Source organism: Mixophyes fleayi, chromosome 4, assembly GCF_038048845.1.
Source record: "Mixophyes fleayi isolate aMixFle1 chromosome 4, aMixFle1.hap1, whole genome shotgun sequence".
In the NCBI taxonomy this organism is placed as follows: domain Eukaryota; kingdom Metazoa; phylum Chordata; class Amphibia; order Anura; family Limnodynastidae; genus Mixophyes; species Mixophyes fleayi.
In genome coordinates this window covers 121027317-121052703 of record NC_134405.1, presented here as the reverse complement: position 1 = coordinate 121052703, position 25387 = coordinate 121027317, and the positions used below count along the sequence as shown (strand labels likewise).

Here is a 25387-nt window from a genome sequence, read left to right as displayed (position 1 = left end):
TTCTATTCTTATACTTGTAATAACACTTAATTGTGCTCATGTATTATTCTTGTATTGTTATTAAGCTTGATTGAGTGCACACTGCCACAAAGCACCAGGACAATGTTGGGAGACATGCTTGTGTGTCTGATTAATAACTGATTGCTGGCATATATCTCTGCCATTCTGGATAATCAGGTTCTTGCATTGACACACCTATGTTCATCATCACCATTATCATCATCAACAACATTTATTTATATAGCGCCAGCAAATTCCATAACACTTTGCAATTGGGAACAAACATAGTAATAAAACAATACTTGGTAATACAAACAGAAAGAGAGGTAAGAGGGCCCTGCTCACAAGCTTACAATCTATAGGACAATGGGAGTTTGATACGTGAGGTTAAGTACTACATATTGCATATTGGTTCAGCCAGAATGCAAAGCTAAATGGGCTATATGATCACACAGTAATGTTGGTCAGATAGTCAGAGGGTTGTTGTCTTGTGTGAACTGTGTAAAGGGTGGTAATAGGTGTTAGGACTCTGATACTAATTTGTATCTGGCCTGCAGTACCTCTGTGCTACCAGAGATGTTGCTGTTTTGCCTTTGAATATTTCCACCTTGCCTGCAGGAGTTAACCTCCTTCCCTGATTATCACTTGCATCTGTTCCACTGCCTTATATTCCCAACCCAAAGATTTCTCCTTGCAGTTCAGCAATTGTTTACTGCTTCTGGTCCCTGTCAGAGTTCCTCTGTTATTGTGCCTGTTGTTCTCCTGATTATCTGACTTCAGCCTGTTCCTTTGTTTTTCATCTTTGCCAGTGACCCAAAACCCTAACTTTGTTTGACGTTGCCCCTGCTTACTCCCTGGTATCATTGTGGATCTTCTGGCTTCTGACTGTTGGCTTGCCTAACCCTCCTTTGCCTGATTCTTCTGTAGATCATCGGGTGACACCTATCACCCTTTACACCTGGAAACCTGCATCTGCCCATTCCTATTTGTGCCCGACATCCAGTGCTTTGTGCCTCCTGACTAACCTGGTATTCAGTCTCCTTGTGCCTGTACCTCATCTGTGTACAATGAGAACAGTTTCTACTAACCTGGTAACCTGAATCTGCATTTCGTCATTTGTGCCTGATACCCAGGGTTTACTGTGTCATTTGTTAAACCTGGTAACCTGAATCTGCACTTCACTTCAGTATCTCCTGCTTTGTTATACCCGGATAAAAGCTTTACCAAGTGTTTAGTTCCCGTTTGAAACAGTGTGTCTTTGTACCATGACCTGATTCCGCTAAATACATTCTGGTTGCTCAATAACTGCTACAGTAAGCTGCCCTCTCCATCAGACTAGCACCAGACTATTCTGCATTAACCACTGCCTGTCTGACTCTGAGTTCTGCAATACATCTAATCAGCGTTACATGTTGTGACTATGGACTTGTAATACCTATATTAACATTGACTGCATTTTGATATTAATTGTATAACCTGTGTTCAAAATAAAGACACTCCATTTGCAGTAACTACCAATACTTTCCGCTTTTTCATACTGGGAGCCTGAACAATAGGGTAACCTAGTGAGTTTAAGAGGGTGGTTAAGGAATATTATAAGCTTGCCTGAAGTGATGGGTTTTAAAAGAATGTTGGAAAGCTTGAAGACCTGTGCGAGGGAGGGTTTTCCATAAAGTGGGTGCAGCCTGAAAAAAGTCTTATAACCGGGAATAGGGGCATGTAATGAGAGTCGATGAGAGACACAAATCGGAGGTGTTGAGTTGGCAGATGTTTTGAGACAAGTAAGGAAATGTATGTTGGTGCAGTTATGTTGATGGCCTTGTATGTTAGTAGAAGTATTTTATATTGGATTCGGTACAAAAACAGGCAACCAATGTAGAGACTGACAGAGTGGCTCAGCAATGGAAGAACGGTTTGCAAGGAAAAATCAGTCTAGCCGCTGCATGCAAATAAGATCATAGGGGAAAGAGTCTGATTCGGGGAAGGCCAGTAAAGAGGGAATTGTAATAGTCAATACGGGAAATGATGAGAGCATCAATTAAAGTTTTTGCAGCGACTTGTGTGAGGTGTGTGTGTTTTGGAATTGTTTTTTAAATGTATGCAACACGATTTAAATATAAAGTCATGTGGGGAACAACGGATAGTTCTTAGTCAAGTTATCACACATAGGCAACAAGCTTGAGGGTCAGGTAGTAATGTCTGTTGGCGGGTGGGATTATTATTAATTCTGCTTTTGAAAGATTGAGTTTGAGTTGGTGAGAGGACATCCAAAATGAAATTCCAGAAAGGCAGTCAGTAATGCGGGACAACACAGATGGCGAATGATCCGGAAACTATAGATACATTTGCATCTGCATAGAGATGATACTGAAATCCAAAGGAGCTCATTAGTTTTCTAAGGGAAGTGTCATAGATAGAGAACAGCAGAAGACCTAGTACTGAGCCTTGTGGTACTCCAACTGATAAGGGAAGAGGAACAGAGGTGCATCCAGATAAATTAACACTGAAAGAGCAATTATATAAGTAGGATGAGAACCAGGATAAGACAGTGTCTTGAAGACCTAGGGATTGTAGCATTTTTGTGAGAAGAGAGTGGTCAACAGTGTCAAATGCAGCACAGAGGTCTAGGAGAATTTGAAGAGAGTAAAGGCCTATAGTTTTAGCAGTGATGATATTGTTGAAAACCTTAGTCAATGTAGTCTCTGTGGAGTGTTGAGAATGAAAGTCTCAACACTCCACACTCCATTCAGCTGTAGTTTTTCACAAACTCTAGTATTTACTGTAGTATGATTTATACTTTTTGATGCTCTAGAAAATAAAATAAATAGTTTATGTGGCAAGGGAAGAAGGATTTAATAATGTGTTTGCAGCAAGGAAGAGTGTGACTTCTTGGGTATCCTAAAAATTCCTTCTTCTGACTATTTTCATTGGACCTCTGCTCATTCAGCCTGCCCAGTCTTCCCTGATTCCTATCTTGTGTCTATATCCTATAGCCCGCTCATCCTTACTTAGTACAGATATTTCATTGGAGTTAAAAAAAAAAAAATGGTCAAAGTTGTAACACTTAAAATAATCTTCTTATTTTCTTTGATAAAATGTTGCAGGAGGGCTACTCATGCAATTTTAATGTTTATACATTGTGATGAAGGGGGGTCTTGTAATGAAGGAGCAGAAGTGTGATGAAGGGGAACAGTGTGATAAAGGAGAACAGTGCAATAAAGGAGAACAGTGCGATAAAGGAGGAGAACAGTGCGATAAAGGAGGAGAACAGTGCGATAAAGGAGAACAGTGTGATGAAAGGGGAAACAGTGTGATAAAGGAGGTAAACAGTCTGATAAAGAAGGAGAACATTGCAAAAAAGGAGGAAAACAGTGTGATGAAAGGGGACCAGTATGATGACAGAGTAGTCCAATGTGATGAAGGAGGGGAGCAGTGTGCAACTTTTCTTCTGAGAAAATTCAGCAAAGGAAGAGGGAACTATATCAATATGGTAAGTCATGCACCAATATACCATCGACTATTTCAGAATCTGTCACACACCAGACACGGGTTCACCGACTGAGCATACTTGTTCCCCACTCCCTGCGGCTGGTCCCGACAGCCATCTTCCCGGCGGTTCTGCACATGTGCGCAGAACCTCTCGCATTGTTAAGCCCTCTGCTGGTCTTTCATTGATGTCCCACTCATTGCAGACACTAAAAAGAGCACCTAATTTCCTGTGCTGGTTCTTTATGTCACTTTGCTCTGCATTGCTTTGCATTAGGACTGTTTCTCCTAACCTGTGTTTCCTTGTGTCAACCTGCACAACATCGCACCAAATATTTTCCTTGTATCAGTTTGCAGAACATCGCACCAAGAGTTTCCTTGTGTCAACCTGCAGAACATTGCACCAAGTGTTTCCTTGTGTCAGCCTACAAAACATGGCACCAAGTATATTTTTTGTGTCAAACTGCAGAACGTCACACCAAGGTAATTCTTGTGTCAGCCTGCATAACATAGCACCCACTGTATTGCTTGTGTCAGCCTGCAGAACATCAAATCAAATGTATTTCTTGTTTCAGCCTGCAGATCATCTCCTATTTGTAACCATTTCCCCTTCCTTGGTGGTAACTCTACATAGACTGTTGCATCCTGTGCTTCCCGTGTGGTATCCACCATTAGCCTTTCAGCCTATGTTCCAGCAATATCTTCTCTGTTCAGAACTCCAGGGTCTCGTGGGTTATTCCCCGTGAGGGTTGCGACCTGCAGTACAGAGGCAGCGAAATCTATATCTTCTTGCGGGGATCCCTGGCGAAGACAACCTGTGCTGTTAGACTCCGCACCTCTAGAAGGAGCAGTGTCAAACCTGACAGATCCAAAAGATCCAACAAGAGTCTCAGTTGAACGTGATAGAATCACTTCCTCATTACACATGATTTGATCAACACACAGATAGAGCCCCGCTACCATCAGCTTTGTCTCACTCTCCCTTTTACCTCCATCCTACGAATGGGTATTTTTATGGTGGTACAATTATTTATTTATCATGAGTGCACTGATTGCAGCAATAACTAAGATTTTTATTTCTCAAAACACATTACCAATGCTCAGCTGCCATGGTAACATTGGCTCAGAGGTTAACTTACCACTTTGCCAAGCCAGTTTCTGTAGTTGTGCACAAGCATGAGCTGGCTTACCAGCTCGCACAGACAGATTTAGGCTTTTAGTTTCACTTAAAAAAAAACCAAAACATATATACTATAAAGCAGTTGTTCTATTTCCGCTACCCTGATATGGCAATAACAGAATTTAGAATTCTGTCACTGCAATACTTAATAAATAGGTTTCCTCATTTACTTGTAGCTAATTTTATGTAGCTACCTTTGGTATTAGATTAGCAGAATTCTAAACCTAGATAGGTATAGAAACCTGGTGCTGACTAAAATAGTCTATACCTTTTATATTATAAACATATGACTAATTTGGTAACCAATTACATACTTAGAAAAGGATTAAAGTCGCTGCTTTATTTCCGAAGTTGTTGTGTATCAACTTCAATTAGGACATAAAACAAAAACTTTTGTATTCCAATTGATGAGGTTCCTACAACTCACAGAACTTAAAGCCGTCTTCGTTATACAATCATTTTTATGTCATTTAAAACTTCTAAAACAACCATTATTCACAATTTTTTTTTCCTATAAGTGCACTGTAGGTGTTTTTTTATAATATGAGATATAAATTGGTCCGGGTCTATGTTTATTTGGAGTCTGTTTATTAGCTGTTTAATTGTCTTATATGTACATGTATTGATTGTGGATGTTTAAATATAAATAAAACTTTTTTATTTTATTTTAACTCTATGGTGATATTTTTCTCTTAGGATCTAACTTGCGCTTTTTTGTTTACTTTTTTCTGTTTTATGTATTAGGTGAAGTGAAAAAAAAACTTATCTTGACCTTTTACCCTTTGATAAATATATACAGTCATGGCCAAAAGTTTTGAGAATGACACAATTTTGCCTAAGAACACAGCCATAAAAACATCCAACTTCTCCCAACCATCCAAGAACAGTTTGGTGACGAACAATGCTTTTTTCAGCATGATGGAATGATCGAGCACCTTGCCATGAGGCAAAAGTGATAAGTAAGTGGCTCGGGGATCAAAACATCGAAATTTTGGGTCCATGGCCAGGAAACTCCCAAGACCTTAATCCCATTGAGAACTTGCGGTCAATCCTCAAGAGGCGGGTGTACAAAGAAAAACCCACAAATTCTGACTAACTCCAAGCATTGATTAGCCAAGAATGGGCGGCCATCAGTCAGTATGTGACCCAGAAGATGATTGACAGCTTGCCAGGGCGAATTGCAGAGGTCTTCAAAAAGAAGGGTCAACACTGCAAATATTGACTCTTTGCATAAACGTAATGTAATTGTCAATAAAAGCCTTTGACACTTATGAAATGCTTGTAATTTTACTTCAGTATACCATAGCAACATCTGACAAAAAGGTCTAAAAACACTGAAGCAGCAAGTTTTGTGAAAAACAATATTATGTGTTATTCTCAAAAACTTTTGGCCATGACTGTGTGTTCCTAATTTCTTCGCTCCACTATACAATGGCAGTTGTACTTGATTTTATGCTTGTTGACCTCTGTGTTGATCCCTTTTCTCTTCTCCTTTTTCAAGATCTGTACATCAGCACAGTTTGTTTTGAATGTCATAGAAGAACATTATCTAGACTCTAAAAGAAATCTGTTCTGAAGGAAACAGCTGCCACCTTACTGTAGAGTCTCCACACAAAGCTTGTTAGCTAGATATACAACAAAAACAGACAGAATTTGCTCAAAACACAGTGAAAGAAAAAAAGCATTTGTAGTCTGAGTTTCTATAAAACAAAAATTCCAGACAATGGCTGTAGTCAATAATTTATCTTTCAGTTGTTTAAATCTGGGGGATTCACTTTAGTAAACTAATGTGAAAAAACCCCATAATTATTATGCATAAAGTTTAGAGGTCACACATACCGCACGTTACCTGTGTTATTGCAAATGTCATCTTGCTGCACACAGCACAGCATCATAACTTACGGTGCTAATTACTTTGCTTGTGTCAGCCTACCAGAGCGAAGACCATGTCACTGTTGTTGGGTAGGTGCTGGAGACAGGAGAAAGTGCTAGCACGCAGCTTCACTAGAAATTTGCCTTCATATAGCTTGGATAATTATGCCCTCAAGGGACACTTTATATAATGCATATGGCACTTGCTGTCAATCACCATAATGTAATTTCAGTGGAAATTCTGTCCATCACTACAGGAGCTGTCTGAAGCATATTGCATGATCCCAATACATTTACAGACACAATTGTGAAATCTAATTCCATCTACCTTGGGGCATCTAAAGTGCATATAGAAAGTTGGTTTTGATTCTCCTCACTTTTAGACATTCAGAAAGGCAATACAACGTCTGACTAATATCAATCAACCTGGAAAGAAAATTAAAAGGTTTATTCCCAACAAAAATAAAAAAATATTCAACCAGATACTATACAGAGAAAGCACTCCATCTTCTTTGATGTAAAATTGTTAACATTTTTTTTCTTCATAAAAGCTATGGTTAATAGACCCTAAAGGTTTACGCCCTGTGCATCTGCCCTGCCCTTGCTGCTCTGTCGACCTCCTGATATCAGTGGCATTGAAATCGCTGTTACTCATAGCGTATTCCATGGAAAACAATAATATTTAGCTGCAGATAACATACTCATAAATACATTCTGATAAAGCGTGTAGCTAACCAACAAATAAAGTCAGGAGGGCTACTTAGAAAATTGACCCTTTGATCAGGTTGAGCTTAGTTTAATAGAAAAAAGCCAAATGTGAATTTGTTGCCTCAATTTAGCAGTATGTAACATAAGTGCAGCTGGTCATTTTGCACTCTTGTAATGTTTGATACCCAAAGTAGAGAAAGGCTACCGCTTTTTTTTCTATTAACTTATGTGTTTTTCTTGTTGCTGGGACAGCTCTGTTTGTTGAACAACTATGGATCTATTAAGTGCCTCCTCATGTATGTGTATATATATATATATATATATATATATATATATATATATATATATATACACACAAATATACATATAGGTATATATATAAATATATATATATATATACATATATATATATATACATATATATATATATATATATATATATATATATATATATGAAACCCAATGTTTCTAAGCTATAGAGCGCTAATAAAGTGCAAATGTGAATAATAATTAAAATATACTTAGATAAGGTAGGCAGCTCCCCAGTCATATGACACCTGTCTGCAGGTGTAAAACCTAGTAGATAAAATACAAAAGACAGGGGGCGCCACACATAGTGCAATTAAAAGTGATATACAATCGTAATCTTCCAAACATATATAGTGCTCGTACCAGATGTTCAAAGTATATAAGTCAATAAGTATATAGGAAAATCCTTCTGATGGCACTACAAATGGAGACAGGCGGTCAGGGTGGTCCTGGATAGCAGATATTCCCTCTTGACATGGAACATGGAGAGTACTGCAAACTCAAAGACAGGCCACAATAGTATAATACCGTCAGTGAACCACACCTGATTACTTATAAAATCAAGGATTTAATCACATAAGATTTCACACAGCAGGCTCTGATAGTAAATGCCTATACATGAAAAAAGTAAATAGATAATAAAACAGCTTATCTGTCCAATGGACACTCGCAGATAATGGAAAATACCAGCCGGCGGCAATCCAGACATCCAATAAGTGAGCACAGGACTTGGAGAACAGCGCAAACACCACCAACGCGTTTCGTCTTGAAGAAGACTTTTTCAAGGAGTCATAGTGAGACATATGGCAGCCAGCTCTTATATTCAAGTCCTCTTTAGCGTGGCACCAATCCGATCGTGATTTCCAGAATAGGCGGGATCAACTATGTCCCGATATGTCACTTCCGGCTTGGCACTTCCGGTATAGCGATCGTGAATGAATAACTTAAACCACTAAGCAGGACTAGTCATATGTCAACACATAATGATAAATACATAACCCAAAAAAGAAGTGCATCTAGATTAATAAAATATAGACGGCTATGCCAATCAATACAAACAGAGATATAAAACCGAATACATTCCGGTAACAAGTACAAATACATATACAATGATATAAAATAAGAGGTCCTTAATTAGGATCCACATTTGTGGTGCCATCAGAGGGATTTTCCTATATACTTATTGGCTTATATACTTTGAACATCTGGTACGAGCACTATATATGTCTGGAAGATTACGATTGTATATCACTTTTAATTGCACTATGTGTGGCGCCCCCTGTCTTATGTATTTTATATATATATATATATACATACAGGTATAGATGGATATATACATATATATATATATATATATATATATATATATATATATATATATATTAATATTTATATATATATAAAATTATATATATATAGTACATGGGAAACAGCTATATTGGTGTAACATATGCAGTTTAAAGTTTATCTCATAGAGCTGCAGATCAAAGGTGAAGTCATGGTTTAAACATGTGGAATGTAGATTTGATAGCTTAGTCAGAAGCTTTGCCATCTTAAGAAAGATGGGGTCAGCAACAAAGGAGTATTTGAAGCAGTTCTAAGGATTGAAAATGAGGATTTTTCCAGATTTTTGCTGCCTATAGCTTTATGATGATGGGGAAGATACAGGCTTATAAGGGTCATATGCTTTTGCTCATCTGAAAGTTTTCATTTTTGAAGACATACTGCTGGGGTTTTTATCAACATACATACCATTAATATCAAAACCAAAAAGCAGATGATGGTGACCGGTGCCCTCATCTTCTGTCATCATGTTATTGGTGAGATTTTTTATATGATATATAGAGGTGTTGCAGTGCAGTGGACAATTTGCATTACCTACCACAGCTGTCATTGCTTTATTTTTTTACTTTGCAAAAAATACCTGTTGGTATTGGGGGCTGGCTGGTAAATTTTAGCCGCAATCAAGCACACAGTGCTGGCCCGTGAGCAGCAGCCCATTCTTGAAAAGGTAGTTTAAGCAAAGAAAAAAAAAAGCAAATAATTAGTTAAAAATAGATCACAAATTCGAAGGAAAAATCAGATTGTAAAACTTTTGATAAATTCTTATTAAAGTATCTTTCATTTTCTTCTGTTATTGACATCCTGAGATGACAATGACAGGAAAAATATTGTGGTGGTACTTTAACCCGTGTATGAATTGGGCGAAGCCCTTTAGCTGGGGAAAACACACGTTTTTGCCAGCAATAGAGTTTTTTGCCCTTTGTTCAATATACACTTAAGTATCCACTGGTGATTGTTAACTTATTCATATACCTACAAATTATTCAATGATATATGAGAAATAGACATATTTTAATGTAGATGTAATTTATTTTCAATTATATACAAAAACAAAAAACATAATTTAAGTTAGTTCTATGGGGAATAATGCACATTATTCAGATCATCAATATGTGACATATTAGTTGTTGATAGCAGCTTTAAAGTTATCATAATACCTCCAACAAAAATGAACAAACAAACAACACATATTTATATAACTATCAACTGCATGTTAGACAAAGGTTCAATGACAAAGGACAAAATCACAGCCGATCCAAACTATATAATATGATATGAAACTGTTGATATCAGATGTCAGTCTCCTTCTTACTAGCACAGACCCATCGAGTTCCTCTAGACACATACATACTTGAAGGACCAGCAATGTGCATACAGCACTCAAAGGGACAGACTGAAGGGAAGACCTCATAATCTGCGTTAGTGAATGAGGTGGCCACTGTGGCTCTCATAGGCTACATCAAGTACTACCTGAAGTAGCCTCGTAGCCCTGTATGACCAATGCTGCATCAGTGATAGATGCAACTACACGGGGTGTGCAGCCCGCAGACGCATCAAGCCATACTAGGCAGGCTGGATGCTAGCCTAAAGCATCCAATAGGGTTCCGACCTAGGGGGCATATGTCCCACTGTTCAGCCTGTCCCTGATTGCCAGTGCCTCCTTGAAAATTAATAGATAGAAAATACATAGTGATCAATAAAAATATAGCACTCTTTTCACACTACACTAAATGTATAATGAACAGGTTGGCTTATGAATCTTACATTTCCAATTACTGAGATCCTTAGGTTTCCTATATGTATATTTTTCTATGGTACACAATTTAGCACCAAAAAATGATGTTCATCAGTTCCATTTTTTTTTAAAGTGTCAGTAACATATGTTGAAGATGTGATGACCTATTTGTTTATTAGAGGTCCTTCAGTCCTTCTTTTCGTGTGCCTTATATGTGTAAGCACTTCTGTTTTTTAACATATGCATAGGAGATGTAAAGAGATTTAAATAAATAAACTGAAATAATAAATTAAAATGAATGTCAATTGCCAGTCTGGACTTCCTTGCTTTGACAGTTTGAGACTAAGTTAAACCTTCAAGTGAATGATTTGATGCAAACTATGGCCAAAGGTTAGGCTAAATAAATATTGGGACACTTAAGGTTTGGGCAAACAGTTGCATGTTTGTAGTTATATCTATATTTGCACAAATATCCCACTGTAGACATTTGGATACATATCAGAAAAAAACAACTTTTGCATAAAAATAATCATACAAAGGAGGACAATTTTAATAAAAATATACAGTATACAGCGAGATTTTAGTGACAGGTTTGAGTCCAGAGGAAGGACTATCTCTCCAAAAGAAGGCACAGCGGAAATGTATACTTATGGAAGTGATGTTCAGCAATTCTGGTAAATAATGTACAGTTCTTGACCGTATTATATAGCAAAGAAGATTTTGTGACTCTGTTATCAGTAGTGAGTTCAATACATTTAGCTGGACACGAAAACTCAATGCACCATCAAATAAATATACCAACATAGACATTCAGGGCCTGATTCATTAAGGAAAGTAAAGCAAAAAAATCAGTAACTTTTCACCTTGGGAAAACAATGTTGCATTGGAGGGGGCAATCAATTTGAAATGTGGTGACAGATTTATAGTTCGGATAGTGCATGTCCTAGATCAACTTTAAATTTCAGTGTACAAATAAGCTATCCAGTATTTGTGTGCTACATGAAAAACAACCAGTATGTTTCTTAGTGCAAATTAATTTGCACCCCTTGCATTGTAACATGGTTTAGTCCAGGAGAAAACTTACTAATTTTTTTTGCCTTAATTTCCTAATGAATCAGGGCCTCAGATTGTCACTGCTAAGTGTCAATTCTAACTTATGACAGGTCTTTTTTTCCACAATCACCATCAAGCAGCAGGATTATATATCACTTCACCCACAATGTAGCATGGACATTATATAATGGATTGTTATTGACAGTTTTGTTGTTTGTTCTATATATAGTCATTTGTGCATATTAAGCTTGTGTGATCACAAGGTATGGGCGCTGCTAATTGATATTTCTGAGAAAGACTTTGAAAGTCTTTGTACGGGACTAAAGCAATAACAGAATGTTATGTGTCCAGTCGACAAATACAAATGACAGACAAATGTGTCCTAGTAAAGAGCAATGTATGTAACACATAAAATTACACCTGCCAGCGAAAGAATGTACACACTCCTCACTGCTATCTATTATTCAAAAATAACAAAAGAGTTATCCTGTAGCCAAAATGTATTGATGAAAGTTGTATGTATTTCTTACCTGGCTTGCAGGAGTGTTGCCAACCACAGCTTCATAGGGAGGAGGGAGCTCAGATGGGTACAACATACCAGGGCTGTTTATGGATACTTCATACAAAGCACTGAAGGGGGAGTGTGGGAAGTCCAAGTGAAGTCCTCTGAGGAGAGAAACCACTGTCATCATTACCTAGTAAAAATATCCTTCACAAAAGATTAAACTTAATAGTCACTCTTTCTGACTGCATGATCACTGCTAATAAAACAGCTTTACCTGTGTGCTAAATCACCCTATTTAATACTTCATAACTGCACTTTTACTATCTAAATGCACCCAACAGACCAGATTTCAATTTATCGGAACCATAAAGAAATTTGACCATTGTCTACTAACAAATGGTTTTCCATAAAACAGCTTTAACATGTTTAATCTCCATTTATGTTCCTTGGGTTTGTAATTTACTGTATGTTTCAGTTATACAGGGTAAACTGCAGTGGCATTGACAACTTGTATAACATATCTGGAGGTGCTAGAAGGCTCCCCATGCAGTGTATAAGGTTGCCTATCACTGGCCGCTGATTAAGATCTTGATGGCCTTCTGCTTAGGACTGCACATCTATATTTGCATGCACTGCTATGGGACGCTCTCCATGAAAACAAGAGTTGTTTTACAATGAGGGAGAAAACCACTATAAGAATATTTTGTCCTCCTTCCTTATCACTGGCTGAACCTGACAATTACACTTGAATGATTGTTGTGACATTAAAGAAAAAGCTGAGATAGGGCAGGTATATCTATCAAGCAATGTCATTGCTTATATCTGGATAGTAGTGACTCCTGTAAAATATAACTTATCTCCAAAGAGTAGTGATGTCCCCTGTGTCAGATGATGGGAGGTGATGGTTATATTCAGGTCAGTTTTACCTTTACTAGCAACATTTATGCATTCCATCATGGTACACTTTAAGAATGAGCCATGTGTCAAAAGTAACATTAATACTCTACAAATATAACTTATGACATCATAACTCACAAAATATAATTATACCTTACATTACATTTTGCATATTGTTAGAGATCAGCAGTTGTTCCCTGAATCTTTGTTTTCAAGTTAGCCTGATCTGCTGTGCAGGTGTAAGAACTGTTTTGTGCATCCTTGATTTCAATTAGTCCTGAGCTGCAGTGCATGTGTACCTTCCTCTTAACAGCTAATAGCTGTATTATTTAAGACCTCTCTTGTCTGCATACCTTTGCAAGTGATAGCATTTTGTACCAGCTTCCTGGCTTTTATGCTCTCTGTTTCCTGATCCCTGGCACTGAATTTGACTGCTCTCTGGTTCATGATCCGCTGAACCTGCAGATGGTACACTGCTATACACTGCTATTTAGCTGTAGTAAAGTTGCAATAAACTTTTGCTTATTTCTCAACACTAACTTATATCTCTCATTCTTGCACATATATTCATGCCACTGGTATATAAAATGTAATACTATAAAAAAATACATAATGCACAAGTAGTAAATACTTGACTTGACCATATATGGATGTTTTTTAAAGCAAAAATGTTAACTCTAATATTCTGTACACTTCACAGTTAAAGGGCAGATTCACATACAAGCAGTGAACTCATGCTGTATGAAAGTTAATTACATTTCATGTTACATGTCCAGTTTTCTAAGAGTTAGTGTATGTTTTCCAATGATATACAACTTTAGAATATCACTTAAGAATGGAATTTTACATTTCAGAAGAACTTTTAAAGTTTTAAATGATGGGTACAAATGTATATTGCAATATATACAGTATATAAAGAAAAGCTTGAAAAGCTTAAAAATATGTATAAAATGCACATTTTTCACATGTGAACAAGGTCTAAGGCAAGTGCCTGCCTTTCATATTAAAAATATGATTTACTATGTATAATAATCAATGTATTGATTATTCTGTGTTCCCATTTTAAAAAAAATGAAGATCTGACAGGCCTTTTACCAGAATTGAGCTGCATGGTTGTAAGTGTCATTTTGAATCTTATTTGCAACCATAACAGCTGATCAATGCCCCAAACTGACCTAAATCCTGCACATTAATTACACATGTCATTGTGATCAGCGTAAGCTTATATTCACCTTTGCACTTCCATAACAGGTGTACAAGTGTATTCAGGTGGATAGTATGGAGGAGGTGGAATAGGTGGAATAAACTCATCAAAATCCAAAGTCTGATGAAGAATCGTTCCATGGGCCATCATACAGTCCATATTTGTGCCATGTCCTCTGTACGGTAAAAACTGAAAGCAAAATAGGAAATGAAGATCCAACTTATGAAAAGGAAATCAGGGCGATTTGTTTAAACAGTCAAACAGTGTCAACAAATCTGTGCACTTAGCATTATCTTTTATAGTTTAAAACAAATATTAGACAGTTGATAAATATATATTTAATGAAAATAAACATAATATACTGTAATGTTAAATATTAAAAAAAAAAATCATCCCTAAATCTTCTTCTTATTCATCTCCAAATAAAAAACACACAATAATTGCTAAATATTCATCATGGTGCTAAAAATGACTTATCTGAAGGATTTACCAGCACTCAACCTCTCTCTGTGGAAAATTAATAATTTGAGAGCTATATTTTTTTAGTGCTCTCATGGCCTGGACCAGACAGCGCTAAAAGGTTGGCTGTGAAAAACTGCTGTACTCAGCTGCCACCATCAGCTGAAAATTACCTGACGCAAGAAAATGGAACACACTTGAAGAATTTAGAACAAAACTGTCATGTGTTGACATAAATTATTATTATACTTAACCTGAAAATGTTTCCATTTTCTGAATAAATAACCTGAAAACTGCTGTTTTTAAAACAAAGGGCACTATTTATCAAAGGGTGAAAAACCCTTTTCGAGTGAAAACAGGAGTACGTCATTAGAGATACCACAGAGTTATTCACAGTGATATAACAGTGATCCTACAGGTGGTAAGATTGCATTGTCTCCATGCCTTTGAATCGGGGTACCTATTTATTAAGTATTTATCACAATACCTGTTCTATTCCATATTGTTAAGAGATAGAAAACCTGCAAAATATAATACTGCAAAAAATAAGCTCAAATCTACATCATATCCACTGTTTGTTCATTCCTGCGGTAAATGTATTATGCTGCATTTTTTGCAAGTCAACGATATTCGGAGACTTTGCCGGGCACATTTAAAATGGCAATGTCTCTCTACTCATAACAAATAGAATAATGTTCAGACCAGTGTCGGAGACTGCAATCTCCAGAAAGACAAAGTGGAATAAAGGCAAAACTTGCCTTTAAGGAGCATATGCAAATGTTGGCGTTATAGCCAAAAATCTAGCAGTGCGCGCACTATTACCACCATTACGGTAATAGTGCGTGTAAATACAGTTATTACGGTAGTTTTCTCGCTGGATTTCAGCTCGCAGCTCCATGACCCGCGAGCTGAAATCCAGCTTACTATTACCGTAATAACAGTAATAGTTTTAACGCCGCTGGGAATTCAAACAATTGAATATGCCCCTAAATGTGCCCTGCAAAGTCGCTGAATATCAACAACTTGCAAAAACCGTAGCATAATACATTTACCCCCTTGGTGTTTAATGCTGACAATATTAGTTAATTTAATCCACAGTCATTTAAAGATGGAACAAAATTTTATCATCCTAACTTGTAATATGGCAAATTAGCATTGTTCCTATTAGGCAGTATTAATGAAACTTCATTATTTATGCTCCACTAGTCAGAATGACAACCCTCAATCTATTCCATTTATTTTTTTACAGCAAGCTCTGAAATGTGAGCGACAGAGGAAGAGCGGTATAACGACAGTAATGCTAACAAACACTTTCAATTACATGGAAAAACAGGAGCCTAATGAGCCTGTTAGCAAGACAAACCGGTACATGATACTGCAGACACTGCTGCAGAGATCAGAGTGTGATCCCTTTGACCCTGCTCCTTGTGCTCAGCAATGGAAAAATCACAGCTAGTGCCAATCGAAAAACATGGTGTCTCTGTTTCTCCCATAGGCAAGGTTCTGTGTTGTCATGTCATTTTCACTGGATCTCTAGCAGGCTGAGTCTTTAACTCTTGCCTCCAGTAACAAGTGAGCTAATAATATTTGCTAAAGGCAGAATTCAGTACTGTGCTTGAACTATTGAATGCTTGTGTGTGTGCTGTTGTCTGCTTGCATTACTGTGATCTACAGTCAATCTTAAAAAAACATAAATAGAAAGACCATTGCTAGTCTTATTCCACTTTTCCTTTCTGGAGATTGCAGTCTCCGACACTGGACTGAACATTAGTCTGTTTGTTATAAGTAGAGAGATATTGCACTCTTAATAGAGTTTATAGACAAGTTGGTGGATAAGGCAAAATGAAAAACAAAAAAGGTCATGTAGAGAAAGGGGAGAATTAGACAAAAATAATATATACATTTGAAAAATTGTAGCAGTGCCCATGCAGTGTTGCTGACAATGAAGCTGGCAATGTGATTGTACGATGAAGGTGTAATTCTTAATATCTGTTTTTTTCTGTAAACAAAGGTAAGCGCATAGTACGACAAAAACATTTGCATGCTGAAAGAGAAGTTGTGGGCTAAAACTTTGCATAAAGTTTGTTACAAAATTCATCCTCAGGAAGCATAAATGCTTGGTTGCTGCTATGACCTACAATCACAAACAACATGCTTGTTACCAACATAAACAAACAAACCTTAGATAATCAACTGTGGTTGGGCCAAACCATTAAACATAACAAATAATAGACACATATATAACAGGAATACTAAATACACTATTTCCTTCTGTTCTGTGTTTCTGTGGACTCAAGGGCACAATCGTAAGTGAACATTTTCTCAGCTTCTATAAAGGCAGTTAAAATTGTAAGGGGTAACATCAAGCATCAATGGCTTAGTTAAGTTTAGCAATAAGTGTTTTCTTCTCAGTTTGAATGGTTGACTAAACCAGACAGCCAGGTACTCAGCTAAATTACTGCTGGAGCACTGGTCTGTAAGTGTAGCAGATGATAGCGCAGACAGAAACACACACCTGGGAAAACTTGACAGCCACATGAACAATTGCTTATCTGGCAGCATATGAAAAAAATGTTGCAAAGTGCTAATCTTTTTATGAAGAGAGACACATACACAATGAAATCATGTGCCCATGGGCTGAATACTAGTAAAAAATGATGTCATGCAACAGAATCTATTGAATCTGTTAGGTGGGTGGGGATCAAACAAAACCGAGCCATAACCTAGTAACTTTACAATGTATTGTTAGTAAAATACTCACAAAAAGTGATGCGCGTGTAGTAGATTAGTATTATAGTAGTTAGATGTGGAATAGTGCATCCTGGGAACCTCCTAACCTCCAGGCTGCCAATGGCTGTATCCACTGCACCTCCTACAGTTCTGCCCTTGACAGTAGTATATTCTAGTGTGGTAGTGTAGTGACATAACTGTAGTTAGAAATATTATTTCTGTATGCACACTATATAGAAAGAATGTGCCTAATTGAAATAATATTACATTGCAAAGTTAATAGTTAAAAACAGGGGAGTATGTTGAATGATTTTTGTATTTAGGTGGACAGCCCTTTAATTCTATGGTAAATAGAAACCAGCTCGGCAAAAGCACCTAACACGAAAACAACAGAAGGCATCTTAATAAAAATGTGCCAGGTGGTTTTCTACTCCATTACATTTGCCACAGGTAGAGATTTCAGAGAGGAAAAGCCATTTTAATTGCCAGTCATCCTTTTAAACCTTGGCAGGACATTAAATCCATGCAGTGCAAGAAAAAGCATTTATTCAATTGCAACTGAAAAATAAAACAGTAAATATTAGGAACCTGGCATTGTAATAGTGTAGGTGTACAATACAATGTTTCTGAAGGGCACACACCATTGTGTTGAGCAGTCTACTATTTAAGATTGTTTTGTAATACAATTCAAGTGTTTCTTTAAATAAAATAAATTTGGGCCTAAATCCACCCATATCTGCTCAAGTAAGGAGAATAATGTGCTGTTACAAAACACAGTGACTGCTTTTATCCTCCCTCTTCTGCAGTAATTTGGCACTACTATGACTGTAATCAAAGCTGTTAGTGACAGGTTAAGGTTGTACTTTCCTTATAATACCCTGTGATTTTAAATAATACTTTTACAATTTAAGGTGATACACAGTAGTAAAATATGCAGGAGGAGGGATATTGTTTAAAGTTTGTTTTCATCTATACATTAACTGTATGTAGCTTAATATGGCCCCATTGGATAGAGAAGATAGAAGTAAAGCATTTTACGTGTGGGAGTATTAAAATTATGTGGTGCTGATTTACCAATGTTATGTAGTGGTGGAGTATTAATGTGATGATGGTGTGGTGGAGGGTATTAATGTTATGTTTTGTAAATTGTGAAGCAGTACAAAATTTGCTGGCGCTATATAAATTAATGTTGATGATGATGATGATGTGGTGACATTTCATTAAATGTGTGGGTTGGTTGGGGTTATTAATGTTCTGTGATTTCTATTTATAGAATGTGGAGGCTTTTAATGTAAAGTGTGGTTGATGCATTTAGTAATATGCTGCAGGGACTATTAGTGCAATTTGGTACTTCTATTAAATATGGGGGCTATTACATTGTAATTGTTCAGGGGTCATGGGACATATTAAATACATTTGAATGGTATTAGTTTAATAATGGTACTGAAGGTAAATAGCATATAACTCTTTTCAAAACAGGGTCTCAACATTCCACAATCTGGTCAAGTAATGAGTTTAAGACATCAGTAGCAGCAGCAGATAATCAAAGCTGCAAGAATAGGTAAGAGAGATCAGCACAGTCTGCAAACTGTCCGATTCTCACGAGACTGCCCCGCCTGGTCAGGACTATGTTGTTATTACAGTATCAGTAGTAAGGTATATCCCGATTCACAGTGCTTTGCTGATAACTCTGTACCAAATCTGCCCTTGTACCGCGCTTTCTGTCTGTATAATGTGTATGGTGCCTCTTTTGGAAATACTTTGTGTGAGGGGAGGGTCTCTTCCCCTAATGTAGCCGATTGTGGAAATACTACTTCTTTATTACAACCTTTGCAAAAAGACAGTTTGTGGGATTTCCTCCCGGCTGGATAGTCCACAGTCAACTGTAAGTGATATTATTAGAAAGTGGAAGCGTTTATGAGTAACAGCCACTCAGCCACGAAGCAGAAGACCACATAAAATCATAGAGCGGGGTCAATGACTGCTAAAGCGCATGGTGCGTAAAAGTCACCAACACTCTGCTGATTACATAGCTGAAGAGTTCCGAGCTTCCACTGGCATTAATGTAAGCACAAAAACTGTGCGTCTGAAGTTTAATGGAATAATTGTCCATAGCTCAGCAGCTGCATGCAAGGATCGGATGGAGTGGTGTAAAGCACTCTGACACTGGACTGTGGAGCAGTGGAAACGTTCTGTGGAGTGACGAAACATGCTTCTCTGTTTGGCAGTCAGATGGATGAGCCTGGGTTTGTCGGAATGCCGGAAGAACGTAATCTGCCTGACTTCCTTTTGCCAACTTTGCAGTTTGGTGGATTAGGTTTAATCATATGGGGCTGTTTGTCAGGGTTTGGGCTAGACCCCTTATCTCGAGTGCAGGGCAATCTTAATGCTTCAGCATACCAAGTTATTTCGGACAATGCTATGCTTCCATCTTTGTGGCAACAGTTTGGGGAAGGCCCTTTTCTATTCCAACATGACTGTGCACAAAGCAAGGACTACAAAGACATGGTTTGATGATTTCAGTGTGGAAGAACTTGGCTGGACCACACAGAGCCCTGACCTCAACCCCATCGAATACGTTTGGGATGAAGTGAAATAGAGATTGCGAGCCAGGCATTCTCGTCAAACATCAGTGCCTGATCTTATAAATGAATGAATGGACGCAAATTCCCACAGAAACACTCCAGCATCTTGTGGAAAGCCTTCCAAGAAGAGTGGAAACTGTTATCGCTGCAAAAGGGGGACCAACTCCATATTAAAGTATATGTAGTTGAATACAATGACATTACAGTCAATGTTGGTGTAATGGTCAAGCGTCCAAATACTTTGTCCATATAGTGTAAAATAGTGGAACTTCATAATGGGTAAGAGACCTGTAATAATGTTCTCTAACCTAAGTATTATTCAAACGTAATCACACTTGTGGGTTTACTGTAAGCACATTTATCTTTACACTGCACATTATCCTGTAAATCTTCTATTTCAAAATAGCAAAAAAAGAAACCCTTACAAAGTCAATTCTCTACATAAGCACCCAGATACCTTTTTCTTCCTCTTGAGACTGAATTATTGGTTTTGCTTTTCATTTTCATCTCTATTTTACATCTCTTCTCACATCTTCTCCCAGGCGGCTATAACAGGAACATTATTCAGGCAACAGCTTTTCAAAGCTGTCTGCAGGCCGCACTTTAAAGTTAACCTGTTAAGGACCATCTATAAGGGGTGGGCCAGAAGTTCAATGAAGTTCCAGCCGGGGTAGTTTAATAAGCAGGAAGCCGGGAATGTCTGATCATACCAAAATAAAGGCTCTGATTTTATCCAGAATATTTATGAGGGACTTGATAATTGGAGAGAAAAGCTAGTAAATCAGCAACTAAAATTGTAATCCTTAGGTATCAAAAGAAAGAGAAATGTACTGTAATTCTAGGGAGGACATAAAAAAAGCAAAGAATCATACAGGAAAATGTATCACAGAAAGAATTTTTTTTTTTTTTAATTGCAATTTTTTTTTTTTTTTAAATTGCAATTTTGTTTTATTAAGTTTCATTTAAGTATTCAGATGACACCCCCTTACATGTTACCAAGATAACAGACAATGAAAACTTTTCAAAGTGTTAGGGATAGTGCCCATTTATAAGCAGAGAGTTACAGAGTTTTCAAGGCAGAAGATACAAAGACATGTTTGGGTAAACAGCTGCACACACAAGCAACACAACCATCATTGTAAAAGCTCCAATTGAGCAGCAGAGAATGACAATTTTAGACATTTTTTGTCATTTTGATGAGGAGAAGATTACATCGGTTGTCTAAACAGACCTATTAATATCATCAGCATTTCAGTTGTGTCTTTCAAGTATTTTATCCGGTACGCAGAATCCTTAATTAGTGGTGATCTCACTTGGGAATTGAGTCACTTCACTCACGTGTGTGTTGCACTGACTTCACGGGTTTTCCAATTTGAAAGTCACGTGTTTTTCTTATTCAGAAATTATTGTAGTGCATTTCTCATTCCATGTTTATTTGGTAATACACTATGTGGCGCCCTGTTCTTTGTACTTTTTTCCATATATATATATATATATATAAAAGTCTGTGGAGTTTGTATTTTTCTCCCGTGTTTGTGTGGGTTACCTCCAGGTGCTCCGGTTTCTTCCCACACTCCAAAAACATACTGGTAGTTTAATTGGCTGCTATTAAATTGACCTTAGTCTCTCTAAGTGTTATGTTAGGGAATTTAGACTGTGATCTCGAGGCAGAAACTGATGTGAGTGAGTTCTCTGTACAGCGCTGCGGAAATAGTGGCGCTATATAAATAGATGTTGATATGAAAAATAGATGCTATCACATAAATGGTACTAAACAGAAAATTATGTTTTAACCATATCTGGGAACTCTCTGTTTTTGAGTTACATCTCTCAGCTAATGAAGAAATTCCCAGGGTTATTTAGCAGTCGCTTTCTCCTACAATGTTTATTACTGATTCCAGACTCATTGTCACTTATTCTTTGATTTAAATCACCCTCTAGACTTAGAACATCCATGATGGTGGTTTCCATACTATTAAACCAAACTGGTATAATTAAAGGGAATTCACACATCTTTTGATCAGTTCGTACAGGTATAATTTAATACCAATTTTTCAAGCACAACTAGACATAAGAATAATTTTATAACTTTGGAAGAAGTTACACAACTTGTGCTATATACCATAAGCAGTACATAATTATTTCTGCAAGCAATATAAAAAGGTCACAGATAATTCATGTACAGGTCACACACACAGCAGGACCTGAGGGTACCACATGTGCTTGTGAAAAGTCATATTACTGTACTTTAACTGTCCCTCTTAGAACACTGAACTGTAGAGTGAAAATGGTAGTGTGTCATTTATGTGTCAGGCCTGTCACATTTAGGCTTTCTATTACATGCTGTGTCATGTGCACATCAATTTGGCTTTCAGAGAAAATAACTGAAATTAGATCTTCATTGAAAAGAAGCAGTTCACACATCTTCTACCTGGTAACACCTTCAGTATCCTGCTATCATTGACTGTCCTTATGTATTGGGCCACCTCCATTGTAAGTTTAAAAGAGTATACACTTGGTCAAAATCTAAATGCAGGATATTAGAGAGCCACAGGTGCGCACTTAGGGGGAATATTCCCAGTGGCAGTACATGGGGGAGAGGCTAGTCACTAAAAAGACAGCCAGTAGTGAGGTCCTTTTACTGTTAGGACCAATTTATTTTAACAAAGAGATTCAGGCAAGGAGCTAGTAAAGCGCAATTTGCCGCACTGCTCTATCACCACCCCAAAAACACCAGAGGGTAAACGTATCATGCTCTGGTTTGTACAAGTCGCTGGAAATCGGCGAGTTGACAGCTAAAATTTAAAGCGGCATTGCCTTGTAAAGGGAAACTTGCCTTTACAAGGCAGCGTCGCTTTAAATTTTAGCTGTCAACTCGACGATTTCCGGTGACTTGTACAAACCGGAGTATGATACATTTACCCCCAGATCTATAATAATTTACCTGCATGCTGAAGCAGCTGTGTCTCACCATGTACTTGTATGCTTTACAAGCACTGCATTGTAGACCATGGTCCTGATTCATTAAGGAGAGTAAAGCAAGAAAAATGAGTATGTTTGTTCCTGGAGAAACCATGTTACAATGCAAGGGGTACAAATTAGTTTATTATTTGGAACATAAGGAAAATACTGGTTACATTTTTATGTAGCACACAACTATTGAAATTTAAAGTTGATCTAGTACATGCACTTCCCATCTATAAATCTGTCCCCACATTTTAAATTTACCTCCCTGCCCAACGCAACATGGTTTTGCCAAGGTTCAAAGTTACTCCTTTTTAGAAGTGACAGTATTTCATACTGGCACCTACCTCCCCACTTTGACCACTTGGCTAGTAGCCATCACTGGGGGCTTCTTGCGATGCATCATCATTAACTGGGGGTGCCCACAGGAAAAAAATCATTTATTATTAACATTTTTTTTCCTTTAACACTGCCAGTCAGTGTTACCAGGGACAGGGGCTGGTAGGGCAGGGGGGCATCTGTCACCTGAGCTGGTCCCATAGTGAGCTACCTTGGGCTGGGTCACTGGGAAAGATACATTTTTTTCCCTTTAAAATGTTCCTAATAGGCTGCTGAGCCGAGTCTTGTCCCCTGGGCTAAAATTTGCACCCCTGACTGAGAAGCTGAGCATTGCTCATCTGCCCTAGTGACAGTTTTCTAATAGTTTGGCTGAAAAAGATTTTTGATCACTGCAATGAACGTGATCGAAAATCTTACTAACGTAGGGGTCTTAATAAATAGACCCCTGATCATTTGTTTATGCTTTCCAATTTAGTGTGTGCCTGCAGGGCTTCTTTAGACATGTTAATCTATCTCTAAGGTGGCTGTGATCAGGCTTCAGTCTTCTTTGGGATGCCTTCTGCACCTCTTCTTACTGTGGACACCATGCACATTCCTATGAAGGACTATACTGCAAATTGTCACGCAAAGTGGTTTAAAAAGTAGTGAGGTTGTGATCCTTAATACACAAACTGTGCATATACAGTTTTCCTAGTTTTAAAAAGACCAACCAGTTCTCAGTGATACAGTATCAGTTAACATATATTTTATGTGTCCACAGGTTTTTTTAAATAAGATATAGTTCAATGAAGTACTCTGGTGAAGAATATTCTAACCTACTAACCTTACTGAAATAGTTATCTTTAAAACTGTAGTTCCTGAATATCACACAGCATCAGAATTTTAGTCGTGGACACATCAGTCCTGTTTGCTTTGAGATCATTGAAAAAACATAGGGATCATTGTCTATACAGCAAATCAGATCATCCCACCGTATGGTTACATTACAGAAGATAGACAGAGAATTAACCTTCCAAAGCAAACTCTTTGCAAAAGGCAGATTGTTTTTGCCATAATGAGTGAAGTCAAAAGTTCATAGTGTGAATTTTACAATAAAAAATGACTTTGAAATGAGAAATAATCTGACTAAAAAACCTGCAAACGTCTTGAACAGATTTATCTGATTTATACCACCACTGAGGGTTTGCGCTGGAGACATTATTGCTAAGAATGCTTTTAATCTTGATGATAAAGTATTGTACATATGTTCTATATGCAGATATCTGTGGGATGCATTTACATATTCTAAAAGTTCAACCTCATTTTAAAGATTATGAATATGAAATAATGTCATTTTAAGCTCTTCACCTGTGACTTATAAAGTGTATATTTCTAGTAGTTCCCAAAGTTCTTTAGAAATGTTATATGTTTCAGTGATATTTAAAATTCTTATATACTGACATTTGGGGATTTTTTGCTTTATTAGAAAAATACATTTAAATGTGATTCCATTTCTAAGGGTATGTAAGCTTTTAATAGAATGCATAATTGTGAAAAAGTAAAGAATACCTATGTATGAGGTTCAATACTTGCCACTTGCCTTTTTTATTTGGCAGGCTTGTTTTTCTGATAGGGATGGGAACTTCTTCATCAGAGGTGAGACCATTGTGACCATATACAAAGCTTTAGGCATTTGGCCCCGTCCCCACTGTCAAATGACGCAATTTGCGTCATGCCGTCACAGGGGGCGTGGCCGAAATGACGCGATTTCGGCCGCCCCGCCCCCTCACGCCCACCTCCACTGCCTGGCTCCCGGAAGGGATCTGAAGAAAGTAGGTAAGTATGCATAATGTTCAGCTTGTATATCTACCTGCAACTCTCAATCTTTATTTGAAATGATTGAATGGAGGTTTTCATTTTAGATTTTCCTGCTAAAATACCTTATTAATGTAAATGTAAAGTAAACCATACTGTAAATCTGTTTGTGATATGTGAATCTTGATGATTAAAGGCTGTCCCTGAAAATGTATTTGTGTCT

At 37.4% G+C, this 25387-nt stretch overlaps 1 protein-coding gene across 1 annotated transcript in view; it reads right to left on the bottom strand.

Moving 5' to 3' along the window:
* The window catches only part of ENTREP2 (endosomal transmembrane epsin interactor 2), a 649682-nt gene that overhangs the window by 77734 nt on the left and 546561 nt on the right, over positions 1 to 25387 (bottom strand). Inside the window, exons 6-7 of the mRNA XM_075208108.1 lie at positions 14322 to 14482; positions 12218 to 12353 (exon numbers count right to left, since the gene is read on the bottom strand). Of these exons, the coding sequence (XP_075064209.1) occupies positions 12218 to 12353; positions 14322 to 14482 (297 nt within the window). The remainder of the gene's footprint in view (positions 1 to 12217; positions 12354 to 14321; positions 14483 to 25387) is intronic.